Source organism: Hyla sarda, chromosome 11 (assembly GCF_029499605.1).
Source record: "Hyla sarda isolate aHylSar1 chromosome 11, aHylSar1.hap1, whole genome shotgun sequence".
Taxonomy (NCBI): domain Eukaryota; kingdom Metazoa; phylum Chordata; class Amphibia; order Anura; family Hylidae; genus Hyla; species Hyla sarda.
Genome location: NC_079199.1, coordinates 34612935 through 34631686, shown reverse-complemented (window position 1 = coordinate 34631686; position 18752 = coordinate 34612935). Strand labels below are relative to the sequence as shown.

At 43.2% G+C, this 18752-nt stretch overlaps 1 protein-coding gene across 5 annotated transcripts in view; it reads left to right on the top strand.

Moving 5' to 3' along the window:
• The window catches only part of MIPOL1 (mirror-image polydactyly 1), a 339635-nt gene that overhangs the window by 104405 nt on the left and 216478 nt on the right, over positions 1 to 18752 (top strand). For all 5 annotated transcript variants that reach the window (XM_056545248.1, XM_056545244.1, XM_056545246.1 and 2 more), the window contains 2 exons: positions 2017 to 2137; positions 17336 to 17441. In XM_056545248.1, coding sequence (XP_056401223.1) covers positions 2017 to 2137; positions 17336 to 17441 — 227 coding nt within the window. The remainder of the gene's footprint in view (positions 1 to 2016; positions 2138 to 17335; positions 17442 to 18752) is intronic.

Sequence of the window (18752 nt, the reverse complement as noted above, 5' to 3'; positions counted from 1 at the left end):
TTTCCATAGAGTTATGGTCTCAACATACAATGGTCTCAACATACAATGGTCGTCCCAGAACCAATTAATATTGTAATTTGAGGGAGCACTGTATTTGTGTATCAGCCCATAAGAAAGAAGCTATAGGAGCAATATCTCAGCACTAATATCTGCTCCAAGGACTTAGAGGTCCATCACTGTGTCACAATGGATTTGGCTACTAGATAAAATGGGATTTAACAGGAATCAACATCAAACCTCCACTGTGGTTGTAGTTTTTAAATATACAGAAGACAATACATGTGATAACACATGAACACAGGGGACCATATCTACATAATTGGAATACATTCCATTTCGGTGCCCACTTTACCCAAATTGGAAATGAGGGCTCATTCACATCAGGTTTGTGTCCTCTGTGGGACGGATACATTGTCAAGATGGGATGTGTACCTACTCTTGCATGCACAGTCTCATAGATTTAAATGGCCCGATGTTGTGACTACTTTCGGGACATATTTGCACCGTGGTCAGAGACGAAACTCATATATGCCATAAAAGTGACCCAAATGTAGCCGCTAGTTGATTATGTTTGGGTCATTGAAATCAATGGGGCCCGTGCCTGTCTATAAGCATTCTGTTTTGACATTTTCCTTCCGTATCTGCGCCACGGAGGGAAAAAACGTGATGTGACTGCAGCCTCAACAAAAGTTTATGGATGGACTGTATGGGTGGGTTCACACTACGTTTTTGCCATACTGTTTTCAATCCGTTTTTCTAAAGAAAACCGTATGGCAAAAAAACGGATGGAACAGTATGGGGAAAAAAGTAAACCGTATGCGTTTTTAAACAGTATACTGTTTTTAAAAGTGCATACAGTTCCGTCAGTTTTTATAGAAAAAAACCCCATAAGTTTTTAGAAAATTTTGTCCATTTTTAATGGGAGGGGTCTTGGGTGGGGACTTTAGGATTCAAATGCGCATGTGCAAAGTAAAAACGTATACGTTTTTACCGTATGGAACCGTATACATGTGCTTTTCCCATTGACGTCCATGTTAAAAAAAACGTATGCGGTTGCAGTACGGTTTTTAAACCGGAGTCAAAACTGTGGTTGACCACAATTTTGTCTTTGGTTTAAAAACCGTACTGCAACCGCGTGCGTTTTTTTTTTTTAAACATGGACGTCAATGGGAAACGCACATGTATACGGTTCCATACGGGAAAAACGTTTTTACTTTGCACATGCGCATTTGAATCTTAAAGTCCCCACCCAAGACCCCTGCCATTAAAAATGTACAACATTTTCAAAAACATATGTTTTTTTTTTTAAATAAAAACTGACGGAACTGTATGCAATTTTTAAAACAGTATACTGTTTAAAAACGCATACGGTTTACTTTTTTCCATACTGTTCCATCCATTTTTTTGCCATACGGTTTTCTTTAGAAAAACGGATTGAAAACAGTATGGCAAAAACGTAGTGTGAACCCAGCCTATCTCCGTTTTCTGCTCCTATATGATATAAAAGCATGTTAGTCCTCCCTTTGCGCCCCCTGTTGGCCATCACCTATGCAACATCCCAAATGAGCTTCAATGTCAGTCCCTGCACAGTGCAAAGCATGTAAGGATTCGCAGTGACTTACTTTAGCAGAAAATCCACGCATTGCGGGCAACCCTGGCTCATAGGCATTAGCATAGTGAACCATATAGAGAATACGATATTGCTAAGATAAAGGAGCATTAACAATTTGCTGATTTTACCAGGCGGCTGGGGGTTTGCATTAACACTAACTCATTTGTGATGTATGTGCCATAAGATAGGGAAACTAAATGTGAAACTTTCTTTTTTTTTTTTTTTACGGTGAACTTTAATGCCATGCTTTGCTAATGGAACAATTGGCTTACCCCCAAGTTGCCTACTTAATATGTAAAGCAGGTGTAGAGAACATGACGGCACATGGCTTCCTGGGATAAGAGGGAGACAGCTGTCATGTGATTGGCTCACACTGAATAAATATTTTCCTGCTCTTCACACAGCGACAGGCCGGATTCTCATCACCACCCCGACCATCCAACCTCTGGCGCCCTTGAAGGGGGGCAGCACAACCTGACAGCATTGTTACAGGAGGTGGATTATCTTAGACAAAGCAATAAAAAGGTACAGGTCACAGTATGTATTCTTTGCTCGAACAGTATGACCACTGTCTGTATGTGTGGGTTTAGCTTTCTGTTCAAAGTGGGAAAACGCAATTGTATTAAATTCTTTTTTACACTGCTTTTGTATTTCGGCTTCTCTCTATGGGACTTTCATACTACCCCCCCAGAGATAATGTGTTCCTTGGGATTACTTTACATAAAAATCTCCTTTTGGTTTCTGCCTCTGTAGCCACCAGCAGAATTTATATAGAGAAAATGTGAACAAACCATACAGCACTCCCATTGGTATACAATGCATCTATGGTATAATATGTATTTTGCTGAATTTATCCCGTTGGTCCGAAGAGCGCCAAGCCTACATTAATTTACAGCAGTAAATAATAGAGAGAGAATCCTGCACTCACCACGTCCATCGCTGCATCAGACGAGGCTCCATGGAGAGGAGGGGATGGTAGACGGGGGGCTACGAGGCAACGACCGGTGGTTTCGTGCTAATTAGCACTTCTTCCGGCCTGGTGCCCGAAAGATTAACAGATTTGTAAATTACAAAATCTTAATCTTTCCAGTACTTATTAGCTGCTGAATACTACAGAGGAAATTATTTTCTTTTTGGAGCACAGAGCTCTCTGCTGACATCATGAGCACAGTGCTCTCTGCTGACATCTCTGTCCATTTTAGGAACTGTCCAGCACAGCATATATTTGCTATGGGTATTTTCTCCTACTCTGGACAGAGATGGCAGCAGAGAGCACTGTGTTCCAAAAAGAAAATAATTTCCTCTGTTATATTCAGCAGCTAATAAGTACTAGAAGGATTAAGATTTTTTTAATAGAAGTAATTTACAAATCTGCTTAACTTTCTGGCACCAGTTGATAAAAAAAAAAAAAAAAAAGTTTTCCACCGGAGTACCCCTTTAAGTGCCTAGAGTTCTGTGCTCCGAGCGCTTTCCCAGTCCTTCCTGTGAGCTATGAAGTATCAGTTCTTGTGGTCTTCGTTCGGAAACTTAGAGCTGAGGAGGAGGAGCCAGAGAAGAACCCAGATCTCTAGAAACTTATTATAAAGGATCTGCATCCGTGACACTTGTGAAAGTGACAAGTTTTTCCCACTCATGCAACCTGCACAACTGTAACCCAAGTATGTTTTCACTGCTCTCCTTGTCCTCTGTATAGAACTGTCAGCATTTTGAAGGCTTCAAGCTTCTGAGTTTTGTCCCTTTAAGGTAGCCATATACATAGGACAAAGGTTGGGAATATTTTGTTGGGATCTCCTAATCATATCCCGTCTCTCCCCGGGAACAGAACGTGTTGTCCCGACAAAGCGGCGGCCAACACACCCCTACATGTATCTTCGTGAGAGATCCGAAGATGGCCAAAGGCTGTATCTCCGGCTCTCCCTTAGAGATACATGGAGGGGACGTGTCGGCCGCCACTTCGTGCAGGGATCAACACGCCCCATCAGGGTGGGGTGCAGGAGAATGCGTGGTGTATCAGCAGTTGGACTTCCTGCAATCTAGAATTTATTCCCTAACCTTTGGATAAGGGGATACATTTTTCTGCATGATAGTTTTCTTTTAATATGTATGGGGGGGGGGGGGGGCATGCAGCTGTCAGGGAAAAGAAAAAATGGGAATATTGCATAGTTGCTAGTCTTTATGAATAGGGGTGTAACCTATAGAGAGGGCAGAGGGTGTGGGTATACCCAGGCCTTGGAGCATGAAGGCACCCATACGGTCTATTCTTATGTGAGGACACCAGTACTTTAAATGACGCATTATAGTTGGGGGCCTTGTTACAGATTTTGCATTGGGTCCTTGGGGTCGTGGCCAGCCATGCCATTGTCCATTACTTTTGCATGGCAGAGATATTCTAAATCAAGTGTAAAGTGCAGCTTAGCAATACATTAGTGGAAATATAGACTGTTTCACAGGCCAGGAAACAATACTTCCAGAATCCACTGATGTCATAACGGGTTGTCTTGCTTGTTTGACCGTGGTAAAAGCAAACACATAATGCTTTCCTAGATCTGTCAGAGTCTTGACATAATTACCTGACTGTGTCAGAAGCAGCGCTATTATTGGTTGGTGCCTGCGTGCTGGGAATGCATGTATGTGACCTCAGGATATAATGACAGACTAATACCTGAACGTGTCAACGTCTCTGACAATAATAACCCAAAGCCATAATTAATGTGAGATCGACTGCTGATTATTTTGTGTCCATGTAAGTCGGGCATGTGCTTCAGTTCAGTACAGCTGGAGGCGTCCAGAGCATGCATAAGCCAATTGACTTTGAAGATCCCGACATAAGAGTTTACCCAATAAAAGACGGATTTGGGAAAATCTTTGATATTAATATATATTTATTGAATTTTGCATTGCTTTGTAAGATTTTATACATTTATTTGTCAGGGGTATGGACTTGAGTTCATACTAGAAAACATCTCTGAAGAATGTTTATCCATTGTCTCCATATTAAAACAGTTGGAACAATTAGTATAGGAAAAGCTATAGATCTGTCTAAAAGGATCAATATAGTAAAAGCATATAGACAAGAAAATGAATTGCAATAAAAAGAGTAAAAAGTTTACAAAACTGAGGACAAGCCGGGCTCTTTGCGCTGAGGCTCTGTGACATGCTCTCCGTCTCACACATCAGGATGATTGACAAGCCAGGAGCCTGCACAGAGCCCTGCTTGTCCCGCCCTCACTTCCTGTATTTGGTCTCCTCATAGAGACACACAGGCAGTAGCTGCAGAGACAGCTTTTTAACCAATGTATATTAGGTTTGGGTGGTGTACCGGTTCATACCGAGTACCAAAATTTTTGTGCTGCACGATATGAATTTTAACCCATACCGCAATACCGGTTTGCCCTCCACCCCCCTCGGGAATGAATGAATGAATCAGCCCAGCGCTGCACTGTCATCAGGGAACTAATCATATGTGGCCTGCGAGCGCTGTTCTGCCCCCCCAATTAATTATCAGCCCAGCGCTGTCCCCATCGGGGTAAATACTCACATGTCACCCGCAAGCGCTGCCCTCCTCTTCCTCCTGTTTGTTGCAGCCGCCGGCGCTGACACTCTATACCAGTGGTCTTCAACCTGCGTACCTCCAGATGTTGCAAAACTACAACTCCCAGCATGCCCGGACAGCCAACGGCTGTCCGGGCATGCTGGGAGTTGTAATTTTGCAACATCTGGAGGTACGCAGGTTGAAGACCACTGCTCTATACTGTGCGGTATCCCTATGCCCGGGCTGCAAAAAATAAACAAAATAAACTTTAACTCACCTCCCATTGGTCCAGTACCGGCCTCACCCGCTTCTTGGGGGCCGGAACGTTGGACAGCCGTCAGCCTATCACCGGCCGCAGCGATGTTCTGCCTCGGCCGGTGATAGGCTGAGCACACTGTCATGTAAGAAGCCGGCCAGAGCTCCTTACGGAACATCGCTGCGGCCAGTGATAGGCTGACGGCTGTCCGACGTTCCCGTCCCCAGCATAAGGCCGACGTATGAACATGCATTAGTTTATTTTGTTTACCTTTTGCAGCCCGGGCATAGGGATACCGCACAGTATAGCGTGTCGGCGCCGGTGGCCCGCAACAAACAGGACAAGGAGGGCAGCGCTTGCGGGTGACATGTGAGTATTTACCCCGATGGGGGCAGCGCTGGGCTGATAATTAATTTGGGGAGGGGAGGGGAGGAGGAGGAAATACCATTATATACCGTGGAACCGCCAAAAGTTACAAAAATACCGTGATACACACATTTGGTCATACCGCCCAGCCCTAATGTATATTACAAATATACATATAATGGTATTATCTACATTATATAAAAGGTTTTTGTTGATAACAGGCACACTTAAAGGCTTTGAGAGACCCTGGTTTTATTGCCTAATTTTTCTAGAAGAACCTTAATTTACAACTTTTTTTTACATTCTTTATTTCCTCTATAATAGACCCTGATAGAATAATGTTGTACAATTAAGAGTAGCATTGCATACTTACCTTTACCATTTAAGACAATTTTTTGGATACGTTCTTTCTCTTTTATTTTTGGTGCGAGCATTGATAAAACTGTGCCCCTTTAGATGCCTGTCTTATGTCATGGCCTTATGATGAGGGATGTAACGTGACATTTCGTGTGCACATCTACCTGCCGAGCGTTCAGCTGATATCCAACCAGTGACATCATCAGAGACTGCTTGTTTCTGTCGGATTGGCAAGTAGTGAAAAAAAAAATGGATTTCTGTATAATGGCTTTTCCCTGGTTCAGAAATGTTAATATGGCTTTAGCAGTAAGAAAGTATAGGGGCAAAGCCAGATTACCTCTATATCGCAAGTATTCACAATCCGTTTCCAGGGAAGCAATAAAAACTTAATCTAGAAGAGTGGCAAGTCGATATCCGAAAGATGACAGCTAGGTCAACATATACCTTAATAAGGAACAGCAGATTTTACCATTGATATAACCTGCTAGCCAGCAAAGGTTGGTTTCCATGCCAACACGAAACAATATATAATAACCAGAAATGTCTGTCAGTCCGAGGTCACTTTTCCGATTTCAACAATTTATTTCAATATCAATAATTAATCTTGGCAAAATGCAACTGCAGTTCTCTGTTGTATAACTCTGTTTTACTCTCTCATCCTTAATAAAAGGAACAGGAGGTAGAAATTTAAGAACATATTTCCCCCAAATCACACAGTTTCTAGGAAATATAAGACCCTATAATGCCTCCTTTTGAAAAGTCCTGAATATTAAACAACACTTGCTGAGTTGTTAAAGGGGTGCTCTGCCCCTAGACATCTTATTCCCTATTCAAAGCATAGGGGATAAGATGTCTGATCGCAGAGGTCCCGCCGCTGGGGACCCATGCGATCTCCCTGCTTCACCCGGCATTCGCTTTGAGCGTTGGGTGCAGCACTGGGGGCTCGTGACATCACGGTCACACCCTGCTCTCGACATCACGGCCATGCCCCCTCAATGCAAGTCTATGGGAGGGGGCGTGATGACCATCACGCCCCCTCCCATAGACTTGCATTGATGGGGCATGGCCGTGATGTCACGAGCGGCGTGTGACCATGACATCACGAGCCTCGGCCCCGCATCAACAGTCATCCGGCACCGGATGTCTGGGGTGGCCCAGCCGAGATCACGGGGACCCCCACAATCAGACAACTTATCCCCTATCCAAAGGATAGGGGATAAGATATCTAGGAACAGAGTACCCTTTTAAGATCTGGTACTGAATATCTAAGGTGTTAACCACTAATGGTAACCATTACAGAACCTGTACAGGTGGCCCCCTAGCTTTATAGAGACCCGGAATTTTTTTCTTATAAAATGAACAATACACCCTCGTACCTGCTCCCTATCATTCATTTCTGACTCTGTATCCAGTAGGAAAGTATATAAATCTGGCAAATGGACCCTTGTTCTGATTGTAGACTTGATGCAGAGATCAACCATTATTCCACTGATGGTCCCCACGGCCTCATATAAAGCAACCAGTGCTACTTTCATTGGGAAAAGCATCCCTAACCTCATCATGTTCCATCACTAGCTGTACCTCTATGTATACACCAACCAGTGCACCCAATGACATCATCAAGCAGTGGGTAATTCAAACTCACTTGTGGAGTTGAACAAATCTGCAGTAAGATTCACCAAACCTGAATCCTAATCATTGGCAGTGAATATATTTCATCTTGCATGAAGTCATTCTGCTTTTTAAGTGTTCTGATTTCCCTGAAACGTCTGGAATGAGACTCCTGACTGTGTAGCTTCTCTGGCGAATCGGAACACTTTGAAAACTGAATGACTTTTACTAGACAAAATATATTTTATTGGGAATCTTAGTGTAGATTTGCTTAACTTTATCCAAGTGCACATTCATTCATTTCCCTAGATTCAGTGTTCCTGCCCTAACACTGCTCTTTGGTTATGGATGTAATGATTGATTGATGTAATGGTGAAACAATGTGATGCCAAGTTATATATCTTGGCATGTTTCTGGTCTAAACCAACCCTATCCTAAAGGGGTTGTCAAGTTCAAAAACCCATATTTATGTACCCTTCTATGGAATTCTAAGCAGGATCTTCAGCTTTTGGCCAGAATGGAGATCGATAAGAATCTTTCACACTTGATGATTCGATAGACAATCCACTGATTTTAATGTGTAATTCTTCATTTCCCCTGTAATGAACACTTACTGCCACATTTCCACTGATCACTATGGATTCCAATGTAACATTTTGTGATCTGCTTATTGTCAAGGGACCTTTCTAACTAGTAGGGATTTTCCAAACATAAAGGGCTCATTATCCTAATTCCTTATATTTAATTGGTTTACTTTTAATATCATGAAAGTAATTCACATTGACCCTATGACTGCCACTACAACTCTGTTCCAGTAGACCCAATTTGAACACTTAAAGGGGTACTCCGCCCCAGACATCTTATCCACTGTCCAAAGGATCTCTGCAGCGGCGCCCTGCCTTTATCACTACGGAGCACACTGGCTCTGTGCATGATGACTGGGGGATGCAGGGGACGGAGCATCTTGACATTACAGCTCCGCCCCCTCAATACAAGTCTATGGGAGGGGGTGTGGCGGTCGTCATGCCTCTTCCGGTAGACTTGCATTGAGGGGACAGAGCTGTGATGTCACGATGCTCCGTCCCCTGCATCGCCCCGTCATCGCGCACAGAGCCAGTTGCTGCAGAGATCACGGGGTCCCCAGTGGCGGGACCTCTGCGATCAGATGTCTTATCCCCTATCCTTTAGACAGGGGATAAGATGTCTGGGGCAGAGTACCCCTTTAAGGACTTGAGTCTACTGGAAAGAAAGCAAAAGGCGCTCCTTGGTGTGTAGTATCATCAAGCAATGTTCAAATTGGCTTGTCTGTCTGTGGATGGGAAGGCTGCAGGGTGACCCCATTGGTTCAGCTTTATACGATCACCAACATTGTGCTTGGACCACACAACCATCCTTGGTAAGTGCATCATTTTGGTACATTTTCATTGTCCACATGGCTTACTTATTTATATAGCCCTAGTCCAGACACTAACAATAAATCAGTGAAATCCAGTGATGTGAAGCCACATTAAATAAGCCACTTTGGTTGTTACAAAAAAAAAATTGTCTGGTATGTGAGGGTTCCACTTCTGGTTTTCCAGTTCAGTGTTTCAAAGAGAAGTGGAAGTTGCCATGCTCTCTACTCTGAAGATACATCTACATTTTATAAAACAATTTTTAGCAAATTTCAAAAATTACAATAGAGAAAGGTATAATTATGCAAAACCTTTTTGGAGTGCCAAACAATTAGGAGTTCTTAAAGGGGTACTCCGCCCCTAGACATCTTATCCTCTATCCAAAAGATCGGATATAAGATGTCTGATCTGTCGATCTCGGCTGCGGCACCCCAGACATCCGGTGCACGGAGCGAACTTCTCTCCGTGCTGGATGACTGGCGGAGGCCCGTGATGTCACGACCATGCCCCCTCAATGCAAGTCTATGGGAGGGGGCGTGACAGACATCACGCCCCCTCCCATAGACTTGCATTGAGGGGGCGTGGTCTTGACGTCATGAGCAGGGCGCTGCACCCAAAGCTCTAAACGAATGCCAGGTGCAGCAGGGAGATCGCAGGGGTCCCCAGCAGCGGGACCCCCGTGATCAGACATCTTATCCCATATCCTTTGGATCCTTTTAAGTATGGGAGAGGGATGGCTGGTACAGAATATCATTTCAGGCCTATAACCACATGTTGTACACCCGACTTTATTTTGAAACTCTACTTGAGATTTTGCCCAACTGGTGGCAACCTTACATCATGAGCCAGAAGTGTAAAAATCTATATTTTGTAAAACCTTACTTCCTTTTACCGTAACTTACAAAATCATTGCTCACAAGTTTCATTGTGCAATATATCACGTCTCCGGTTTTCCAGGGTGTAAAACAATAGAATAACATGCATGCTTCAAATAATGCATTCCGCTAATATGACTTGACACTAACATGACCACAGGCACGGGGTAGACGTGTTGTCTTCTGCGGATCTTACCACATATCCGTTGTATCCAGAATGTTGTTGTCTTCTCCACTTGGGATGAGACTGATCACTCACTGAATGCTTTACTTGGCTCATAGACTTACAAGGGCTCTTTGTATGTTTTGATTTTACAGGGAGCTATTCTTTTTATTATAGCAACCCTGACATGACCAGAAGCCATCACTGCATGTAACCTGTTCCAATACTAATAACCTGACACAAAGAAATAACAGGCAGCTATTGTTTTCTTGCCCTTACTCATGCTCTGTCTATAATGGCTTTTCAACTTTTGAGTCTTCCTTGTAGAGGTTTGTAGGTTATCGCTCAGGGTGTGTAGAAACATCAGCAGTAGTCATAAAATGCCCCACCTTCAGATTAGATGCTGCGTATGCCCTTATCTGTTCCACATGTGCCATGTGACATGGCGTAGCCTCTCGGTGGCCAAGTAGCTGATAGCAAAAGCCTACGCCAAGAATGACTTCCTGAGTAGCATGAATAACTTACCTGATTTAGTATCAAGTCCAACTATGCAAAAAGTTTAGTGTATGACGAATCCCGAAGACAAAAGGTACACTCCCCTACCATGATCCTTTGCTTTATTAATGTTTTAGCTGTTTTAAAGATGGGTGAACAAATAAAAGCTTACTTTATTATTAGCATTAAAGGGGTATTCCGGGCAAAAACATTTTATCCCCTATCCAAAGGATTGGGGATAAGGTGTCTAATCGCGGGGGCCCGCTGCTGAGACCCCCCCCCTGCAATCTCCCTGCAGCACCCGCATTTTACGCGGTGCTGAATCTCCAGTTTCGGGAACCTCTGGGTTTCCGGGACTGGGGACGTGACGTTGAACAGATTTGTAAATTACTTCTATTTAGAAATCTTAATCCTCCCAGTACTTTTCAGCTACTGTATGCTCCACAGGAAGTTCTTTTCTTTTAAAACTTCTTCTCAGTCTGACCACGGTGCTCTCTGCTGACACCTCTGTCTCAGGAACAGTCCAGAGTAGGAGAAAATCCCCATAGCAAACCTATCCTGCTCATGACAGTTCCTGAGACAGACAGAAGTGTCAGCAGAGAGCACTGTGGTCAGACAGAAAAGAAATTCAAAAAGAAAAGAACTTTCTCTGTAATATACAGCAGCTGATAAGTACTGGAAGGGTTATTATTATTAAATAGAAATAATTTACAAATCTGTTTAACTTTCTGGCACCAGTTGATTTAAAAAAAAAAAAAAGAAGTTTTTCATCGGAGTACCCCTTTAATGTTAGAGTGCTATAAAACCAGAACAATTACCTTTTTTGAATTGGGATTATTTTATTGCAGTGTGTGAACAAAAATGGATTTTGTAGGCCAAACCTTTTTGGGACCTTTCTTCTTTTTCCTACAAGACCCTGTTAGTAGTCACTTTTAGACCTTTCAAGCTTGTCTCAGCTGACGAGACAAATTTAAAGACTCTCTGGTGGAGATTTTGCAAAACCTGTGCAAAGGAAAAGTTGCCCATAGCAACCAATCAGATTGCTTCTTTCATTTTGCAGAGGCCTTGTTAAGAATTTTAAAAAAAAGCTGATTGGTTGCTATGGGCAACTTTGAAAAAAACAAGCTGATTGGTTGCTATGGGCAACTGGGCAACCTGTTATATCTCACAAAAAAGTTATGTTACTCAGTACATAATCCTGATCATGTACATATAATAGTTATGTGTCTAGCACCTATATTTCTTTCATAAATACCTTCTCTCTGTTACTCACTTGGTTTTTCATTCTGTGCTCTGGAGGGGGCTTGTAGCAAAGGAAGAATTCTGGTTAAAAGCCAGAAATCCTCCTGAAAAAAAGTGGATACCTACAAATACAGTATAATAGCTTATATTTATATACAGACATTTATATACAGACATTTCACGTTTCAGTAGACTGTAACACTGATGATAGTAGATCCGCTGGACCTGTGTGGTAGATGACTCGGTCCGTACCAGGGAGCGGAGTTTAAGGTTCCGCTGGTTTTCACCAGAGCCTGTCGCTAAGCAGGATGGGCTTGCTGCGGCAGGCGGCACCCAGGTCGCTACCCCTGGCACGGCTCGACCTCACAGGCGGCTGAGGAGATTTGAGGCACAGGTGGGATAAGGCAACTCGTGGTCAGGATAACAGAAGGTCAGGGCTGGTGGCACAGTTGCGTAGTCAGGAACATAGCAAGTGGTCAGTAGGCAGGCGGCAAAGGAGTAAGGTCAGGTCATGGAGCAAAGGGTATGATGCACAGCAAGGCAACTCTCAGGAACGCTTTCTCTCAGGCACTAGGGCAACAAAGATCTGGCAGGGAAGTGTGGGAGGTGGAGGAATTTATCAATGAGCCACAGGTGTTTCTTCACTAATGGGCGCACTGGCCCTTTAAATCTTAAAGCTCTGGCGTGCACGCACCCTAGGGGAGAGGGACACACACACCGGAGCAGAGAGGTGGGGGCAGAAGAAGCACCAGGTGAGTGAGTGACTGGAAGGGATTCGCATGCCCTGCGATGCGAATCCCAGCCCCGGGATGCACGTCCCCCAATGCAAATCCCAGCCCCGCCGGCAGCAGCAGGTAATGGGATTATGCGCTCACGACCAGCGTGTGCGGCCGGAGCGCATAACGTAACATCTACCAAATGTAATCCTTTTCAATATTACCCCTTCCCCCCGCCCACCCCTCTCTTCCCCATAGAACAGAACACCCACAAAAAAAATAAAAAAACAGGATTGATTCTTCCCCCCCCCCCCCCCCCCCAAAGTCTGCTGTGCTGTAGTACAGGGTCACTTCATTCAATCACTGCAGGCTGCTCTGTAACCCCTTCCTTTTCTGTTTTCATGCTGCAGTTTGATAGGACAGGACAGGAGTGAGCACAGAGGAGTGCTAGTCCCACCCTCACTTACTGGACTTTGTCACATTCTGTGCTTCAACTTGGGCAAAATGAACCGAACTGAATAATATTCTGGATGATATGGAGACCCCTAGTTGTGTTTTTTAAGCCATGATTTATATAAAAGGAAATAAAATTTTATTATGAAGTATATTAGCCAAGATGTACAACATATGAAAAGTTTTTGAATCTGACATTGCCCATTTAAGCATTAAATAGGCACTGTGATTTAAACAAACTTTGCATAGATCAATATGCGCCCTCTCCCCTCTACTGCTGAAATCTCTGAAAATCAGCTCAGCTTTGTCCTGTGTCTGCAAGATAAGCAAAACAAGACTATGGGGGGTGGATCTTCACTAGCTCTGGGAGAATTGCAAATTATAGATGAAGGCTGCAGAGCAGGGCTTCCATTACTACATCTGACACTGAACTGAAAGTCACAAGAACTCATTTTAAGTAATTTCAAACCATCGACATGTAGTTGTTCACTTCTTCTATGTTCTTAAGTTAACAATGTGTTAGCTCACTATATGTCTCATACCTCTTAGGGTTTGTTAAGTGGGAATTTTTCTTGTCATACGTTTTTAAAATATCACTCACCGAAGCCAGTGTACCTTAGCCGCATTGTTTTACAGATGCATGTGATTGGGACAAAGAGGTCGTAAACATCCTCTTCTTACGTTATGTCGGTTATGGCACATCAACACTCCATTGTTCTTCTTGTTGAACATGATGTGCCAGTAACCAATCTTGGGATCCTATGTATGTATGTAAGCAATTGCTAATACCTTGTTTATCAGTAGGTTTCTATATTTTTTTTTTTGTAACAAATGGACAAATTTGCAGCAATTTAACAATGATTCTGTTTTGCCTAATTCTGGATTAACATAAAAAAAACCTTTATGGCTCTGACTTACTATTGTAAACCCGACAAAATGAAAAAGGGACCTGGTCATCGGGAAAAATGGGCATGGCCGTCAAAAAGTGTCCACGCCATTTAAAAAAAAAAAAAAAAAAAAATATTTACTAAGGTTTCCACAGAATATGTGGTGGATTTGAATGTGGAGGAAAACCTGACAGATCAGAGCATATGTAAAAAAAAATAAAAAATAAAAAAAAAAAAAAATAAATAAATTTAGGGAAAAGTGCAAAATGTAGGGAAACCTTAGTAAATACTGTGGAAAAAACATTGTAGGGTTGTAAAACCCACAAAGAAAACTACACAACACTCTTAGTAAATCAGGGCCATTAGGTTAAAATTAATCTTTTCCTAGCTGTACTGTATAACTGTAGTGAATATATTACTGGCTACTAGTGATTAGAAATTATGTTGGCACTTTCAGGTAGACCTCCATATGTGTGGTGTCGATGGAGAATTAAACTGGCTGCTACATACAGTATGATGATATGAGAGTTTAATGTCTGGCAGTACGTAAGACAAATCATTTAGCCTGGTGTCAAACATGATCCCAGTATAAACAAAGAAACACAATTGAAATAAATATAAAAACAACAACATGTCACTTAAAAAACTGATCACTAGAATGAGCCGGAAAACAAACGAGGTACTGGGCACTTCCCTCCCCTCTCTCTGAGATGGTCCCATAGCATGCACTCTTCCCAGGTCCTTCTGTCTGTGTCAGAAATTGTCCAAAACAGGAGCAAATCCCCATAGCAAACCTCTCCTGCTCTGGACAGTTCCTGACATGGACAGAGGTGTCAGCAGAGAGCACTGTGGGCAGACTGTAAAGAACAACACAACTTCCTCTAGAGCATACAGCAGCTGATACGTACTGGAAGGCTTAAGATTTAAAAATAGAAGTAATTTACAAATCTGTATAACTTTCTGGCACCCATTGATTTGAAATGTTTTTCTTTCCTCTGGAGTACCCTTTTAACGTACTTCACCCTATTCACCCTACCATAGGGGCTCTCATCCTATACTGCTTTTCTATTTGTTTTAATGCACATCCATGTTTTTACTATATGTTTCAAAGTTAGTGAAATTGTTTCTTTGTCACTAAAAATAATAAAACATTTAAATAACAAAAAGTGCACAGAAAAACCTGGTGTCCTGCTGACAGGACCCTTACTTACCTGTGTGTGTTATTGTTAATATTTCATACTTTATTGTGGATCTAATGTCAAATATTAATAGAATGCTAGCTTTTGGTATGGATTCAGCAGTCAGGTTTGGGTTGGCAGTCATACCAAATCATCTTATGATCTGACGTCAAGACATTCAGGAGCAGCGGGTAGGATTTCGAGTGCTAATCCTTACATGCATTTAATGCATTTACGTAATCTAGGTGTTAGTTAAAGATTTGTGCCGTTAAAATAAGGAAGGATGTAACTGTTCCAAAGGCATTTCCCCCCGAAAATAAAACTTGTTACTCTACAGAAGAAACCTATCATCAATGATAGCTGTTTTTGGGAGAGCCCCATATTGCAGTCTCAAGGAAAGAATTCAGGACTCAAAGAAAGCTGGATGACTACCCTTGTAGATGCTGTACTGGCTGCATTTATATGTTGTCAAACAGAAACAAATATGAGCAATATAATAAATGACGGAACAGCATTTTGTTTAATTTAAAGGGATTATTGGCTTTAGACAATCCCTCATGATAGAGATTTCTGCCGCTAGAACCCCAGCAGTCGGCAGTAATCAGTGCAGGAATTGGGCAGCAACTGTTCAATTTCCCTGCAGCACCACCGCAGGGGAAATGAAGCATTACACAGTTCTCATTGAAATCAATGACATGTTGGGTCCTCCAGAGAGAGGTGCCATTTGTCCTTTTAACTCGGAATCCATTATTGAAAATGGATTATGGGTTTTCTAAACTACTACAATATTTATAGATAGGAATGGGCTATTAGGCGGGGAAAAAATAAATTGGCAACAATAAAAATAAGTGATTTTTTTCCGGTTCAGTTTAAATGGTGCCACTTGTCATCTTCAATACTATCATGTCCTCAGGACGCCTATAGCAATAAATACAATGGTGAACATGGAGCAGTTAGCTCTGTGCTCAATATTCAGGCATCTGGTAATGGGCAGGTCGGCACTTCTGTCCATGGTGGTGGTGCACGAGGTGGAAATAAACCAGTATATGGAATAAGGGACCCAGCAGGGCCTATAGGCAGCAAGCTGAGGAAGGCAACATGCCGAAACGCGTCCTTCATGTCATGATTTCTACTATGGATGAATAAATCCACATGATTTAGCATTACCGGTGAGTGCTGGGTCCCTTATCCCCCTATTCAGGCATCCTCACACATGATTCATCCAGCAGAAGGTTTGAGCGCTGTAGGGGCATACTACCGGTCATGGGGGCACTAAAGGGGCATTGTACTGTATTGGAGCTGGGCATTAAATAAAAAAGTGACAAACCAAAATTCAGTGGTATGGCATGTAACGGGGGGGGGGGGGGGTGGTATGTAAGAGGACTGTAATATATAAAGGGAGCTAAAACAAAGGAAAGTGCTCCATAGTGTGATAACGTAGGCATATGTGAAAGATGACCACAAAATTTGGGTGCTCACCCTCGGTGGTTGTACTAATCCAAGCACAACAATGGAAAAGCATGTATAGATCAGTAGATCATGGATCCAGCGATAAGCAGCAAACACACAAAAACCTCCAAGAAACTCAGGATCAAGCAGGGCGCATGGAACTCAGGTGAGGTAGGAAAGGTTTATTACCCACAATGCAATGCGTTTCGCGGAGAACCGCTTCATCAGGCAAATTTGCCTGATGAAGCAGTTCTCCGCGAAACGCTTTGCATTGTGGGTAATAAGCCTTTCCTACCTCACCTGAGTTCCATGCGCCCTGCTTGATCCTGAGTTTCTTGGAGGTTTTTGTGTAATATGTAAAAGGGGTACGGCATGTAAATGGGGGGGAGGGTATGTATAAGGGTATGGGATATGTAAACGGGGGAGAGGTATGTAAAGGGGGTGTGGCTTATAGTTAATTAAAGGTAATCCAGTTGGTGATTTTTATTTAGGTGATAATATTCATGATATTTTAGGGGGAGGCCTCACACCTCCATCAGTTTTTCCCATCCTATTATTACATTTCCCTAAGAAGTGGTAGCTCTCTCTAAATTCTAAACTTTTACACTATAAAATAAATACACTGCGGCAGTCATATTGTTTTCTGCTGCGGAGATGTCTGGCGATGGATGTGCAAACAAGTAAAAAGGTTGCCGAGCCTGTTCTTATTATCAGCCATTGATTGCTGAGTTTTCCCTGTTTATTCTCAGCTCCGAGAAGCTCTGATGAGCAAAGAGAGAGACCTGGAAACACTGAAGGTGGATGTGCAGCTGCTGGAACAAGCCACAGAGGCCAAGATAGCTGAGAAGTCTGCAGGTAAGACCAGGCTGGAGCCTTACGTGGATAAAACACGCACTTGTACACATGACGTGGCTCACTTAATGCAAGGTAATATTTGCTCAGGGAGGGGAAAGGAATAACTTTTTTTTCCCCTGAACTTGGCGCTTTGGGAGTGCTTATGTGCAAGATCCTGGTATTAGTATTAGGGAGAACTCTACCTGTATTCAAGCTGATTTGGGCATTAAGCGTCTTGTTAGCACCATGTCAGTTCCATCACAAACGGCTGGTTTGTTTAGTTGGAAGGTCTTGAACAAACAGAGGTGGAGAATGGGAAGGAATCTGCACCGTGGTTCATACGTGTCACATTGATTTTAGAACCTGACGGTGCTTTAGATGTTCATTGCTGAATGTAGAATCCATACAGATAGATTTGTCTATAGCTGAGTAGGATTATAAAATTCATCATTGAGAATGCATTACAATCTGAAGCTTTCCTGCTAGTGATGAAACACACATTTCAGGATTTCATGTTTGCCAGCAATATCCGACATATGTTTAGGAGCCCACATTAATGGTGAAATCTATATACAGAGAATTTCTTTTACAGTAGGATAGGGGATCTCAGGAAGTGTCTGATCTCAGGGAGTCTGACCTCTTGGACCCTCCCCCACAATCTCCAGAACAGGCCTCCGCTTCCCCTGCTGCATGGAGTGGTGGGGTCAGCATCAGGGCCTGCGTTAAGGCGGGGCAAACCGGGAAATTGCCCAGGGCCTCCATCCCCCAGGGGGCCCCCTGCGGGCTGCTACAGTGTTTGTGGCTCGGGGAATGTGTGGAAGTGCAGCCATCACCATTTAGAAGTGAGCCTCGCTGCTTCTTAAAAGCTCTCAGCAGAGGCCATTCATGTAGTGCTGGAAGGGAGAGGCCGGGCACCTTTAACAACCCCCCCCCCCCCCCAAACTCCTACTCCCCCTCCTGCTGCTGCTGGTAGATTTGCACAGTGTATCTGCCTGTCAGCCGATGGGTGAAATAGCCTGCAGGCTCCATGAAGCACAGAATCCGGCCATCAACACCTAGCTGCTAAAGTATTCTCTGCCCCCAGCAAGCTTTCTGTAAAAGTATATTTATATCTAGTGCAGTGTTTCACAACCAGGGTGCCTACAGCTATTGCAAAACTACAACTCCCAGCATGCCCAGACAGCTGGAGACTGTCCGGGCATGCTGGGAGTTGTAGTTTTGCAACAGCTGGAGATACCCTGGTTGGGAAACACTGATCTAGTTCTCTTACATGCATTTATAGTGTGTGTGCGTGTATATGTATGTTTTTTTTTGGGCTTAGACCTAGTGCCG